Raw genomic sequence first — 2,665 nt, 5'->3', positions numbered from 1 at the left:
ACACTCAAGAAGTCATAGTCGCTGGAGGACCGTATCGCCATCAGAATTGTGAGATCTAGTCTTATCTCGTCGACAATCAACGGCTGGCAGCAGCCCATGTCACTCTCAAGCAGGATCTCGCCGCGACCCAGCACGACCTCCGTCGCTCATCCGTCGTCGTCGGTAAAATCCATCGTCACAGGGACGAGCTCCGCCATCCATCTTCGTCCTCCACCACCTCGCCCCCCTCTCCTCCTTCAGACACGACACCTTCTTCCTTCCTTCATCCAGATTCCTCTCTCTTTCTCGACTGATTGCCTGAAAGCATTCGCCATTTCTTTCGGTTCTTATTTTTCGATTTTGTTTGCGAACAGAGCAGAAACTGATTTTTCTGCAATTTTATGGATTTGTATTTTGGTTTTGCGTTTTGTTGTGCGTGGATTGGTGGTGGTAATGACAGTGTCTCTCAGTCTCAGTCTCATGAAATCGAGGGTTTATTCGAGCTCGTCATGGCTGATACCGGGAGATACGCCCCCAATCAGCATCTAGACCTTGCCCAGATATTGCAAGAAGCAAAGAACTGTTGGCTTCGTCCATCTGAAATTTGAGAAATACTTCGCGACTATCGGCGTTTTGAATTGACCACAGATCCGCCTGTCAGGCTACTAGAGATATTATAAAGAGAGATACTCACTGTACGCAGAGATAGACTGAGATCAAGCAATCACAAGTAAATGGGGCGAGGGAAGGTAGAGCTGAAGCTAATCGACAACAAGCTCAGGCGTCAAGTGATGTTTTCCAAGCGGAGAAGCGAGCTGATCAAAATGGCACATAAGCTGTCCGTGCTCGGCGGGGAGGAACTGGGCCTCGTCATCTTATCCGCCAAGAAGAGGCTCTACGAGTTCTGTAGTGGCGAGAGTGAAATGTTTGGAATGTTGATCCGTTTCGACGGCGCCGATCCGTTTCGACCCCACTGCCCGAGTCGACTCAGCAATCCCTGTTCTCCGCCGTCAGATTTCAACCGAGTCATATTCTTCGAGACCTAAAACCAATTGCCAGCGTAAGACCTCCATTGAAACCATACTCGACTCGTCGCGCTACTTCGTGCTCAAGATCGAAGGCTGACTCGGGTCTCCCATCTCCGCCATGATGCTCCGTTCCCGGCTTCAAGCTTGACCCCAACCCGACTGTGCTCCGTGTCCTAGCTGGATCTGACATCAAGGTCACCCTCATCCTTCTCCATCTTCATCATCAAGGCCAAACGCTACATGGTTGTTGAAGATCCTCCACTGCATCTGAACCTCCGCCATGGCTGCTGCCTCCGAATGTGATTGACAAAATCTAAGTTTGTCAACTCACACCCGAAGACCTCATCCGTCTCTTGCCTCGCAGCTGCCAACAACTTCAAAGACCGCTGTCAAACGACTAGCCGGCCGAGAAGCTCTTCCTCCCTCGAGCTCATCACTATGATCACCCTGATAGCAAATAACTTCAACGACCACCATCAAACGACTAGCCGGTCGTGAAGCTCAAAGCACTATCTTCTCGGCCTCCTTGCTCCGCTCCCTGCAAATTCCCCAGCCCATCATCGAAATTTATGCAAAAAAAAAATAATAGAAAATGGGATGGTGGATCAAAGATGGAGAACAGCCCCATGGCAGATCAAAAGTTTCTGGTGGTGCATGGGCACTATGTGCAGAAAGAAAAAAAAATTGTAAAAAAATGATGATGGAACTTGGTGCATCCAGCACCAAAAGAAAAAATAAAATAAAATAAAATAAATTAATTAATTAAAAAAATAATAATAATAAAATAAAATAAATAAAAAAAATGCATTGAGAGAAATAAAGTTCGTTTTTATTTATTCTGGAAATTTTACATAAATTTGCATTATACATACTTAAAAAAAAAAAAATCAAATTTACAGGAGGGGATTTTCAAGGTTGATCAGATGGCGCCTTAGTACTTGGCGGAGCCCCAGATCGAAGAGGCACCAGAGGGTGATTATTCAGAGCCTCAATACTAGGCAGAACCCCAGGAGGAGGAGGCACCGAAGGTTGATCATTTAAAGCTTCATTACGCGGTACAGCCCCAGAAGACGAAGGCAAATGCTGCTGGAACAAACCCACAAACCTCTGATGATCAAGTAAAATCTGACCATCAGATTCTTGCATCTGGTCAATCTTCCTCTTCATGTTTGTCGCATAGCTATGTGCGAGCTTATGCAATTGTTTATTCTCATGCTTAAGCCCTTTAATCTCCTGTTTGAGACTCGTCACTTGAGCCGCCAATGATTCAACTTGACGGGTTCGAGCAAATAGGCGTTGGGCCATATTAGACACGGAACCTGCACACTGCACACTGAGAGCCAGAGAATCCTTAACAGCCAACTCATCAAATCGTTTGGCAAGTAGTCTGTTATCTTTGGGAGTGACAAGATTCCTGGCCACCACCGCAGCGGTCATATCATTCTTCATCACCGAATCCCCAACGGTAAGAGGACCAGTAGGGGATATGAAGGATGAGCGCCATATGTTGTCTGGAGAATGCGGGACTGCCTCTTCACCAAGGTTCAAGTCAAGACGACGGTCGGAGGGGCCAGACATTTTTCAAAAGTGTTGAAAGAAAGAAGAGACCAGACAAATCAAGATCTTAGAAGTGCAAGAAGGGAGTTTCTACAAGAGAA

General features: G+C 46.5%; 1 protein-coding gene across 1 annotated transcript; it reads left to right on the top strand.

The window, feature by feature from the left end:
* Positions 1-713: 713 nt before the first annotated feature.
* LOC139191792 (agamous-like MADS-box protein AGL9 homolog) lies at positions 714-1,025 on the top strand. The gene has a single exon (XM_070812812.1). The coding sequence runs from the start codon at positions 714-716 to the stop codon at positions 1,023-1,025; it is 312 nt and encodes a 103-aa protein (XP_070668913.1).
* Positions 1,026-2,665: the final 1,640 nt, after the last annotated feature.

This window comes from Malus domestica, chromosome 15 (assembly GCF_042453785.1).
Source record: "Malus domestica chromosome 15, GDT2T_hap1".
In the NCBI taxonomy this organism is placed as follows: domain Eukaryota; kingdom Viridiplantae; phylum Streptophyta; class Magnoliopsida; order Rosales; family Rosaceae; genus Malus; species Malus domestica.
The sequence above is the reverse complement of the archived record's forward strand: the minus strand, read 5'-3'. Positions and strand labels throughout refer to the sequence as shown.

Bases quoted from the DNA above. Each gene is read 5' to 3' on its own strand.
- LOC139191792 (XM_070812812.1), top strand. From the start codon at position 714: ATGGGGCGAGGGAAGGTAGAGCTGAAGCTAATCGACAACAAGCTCAGG.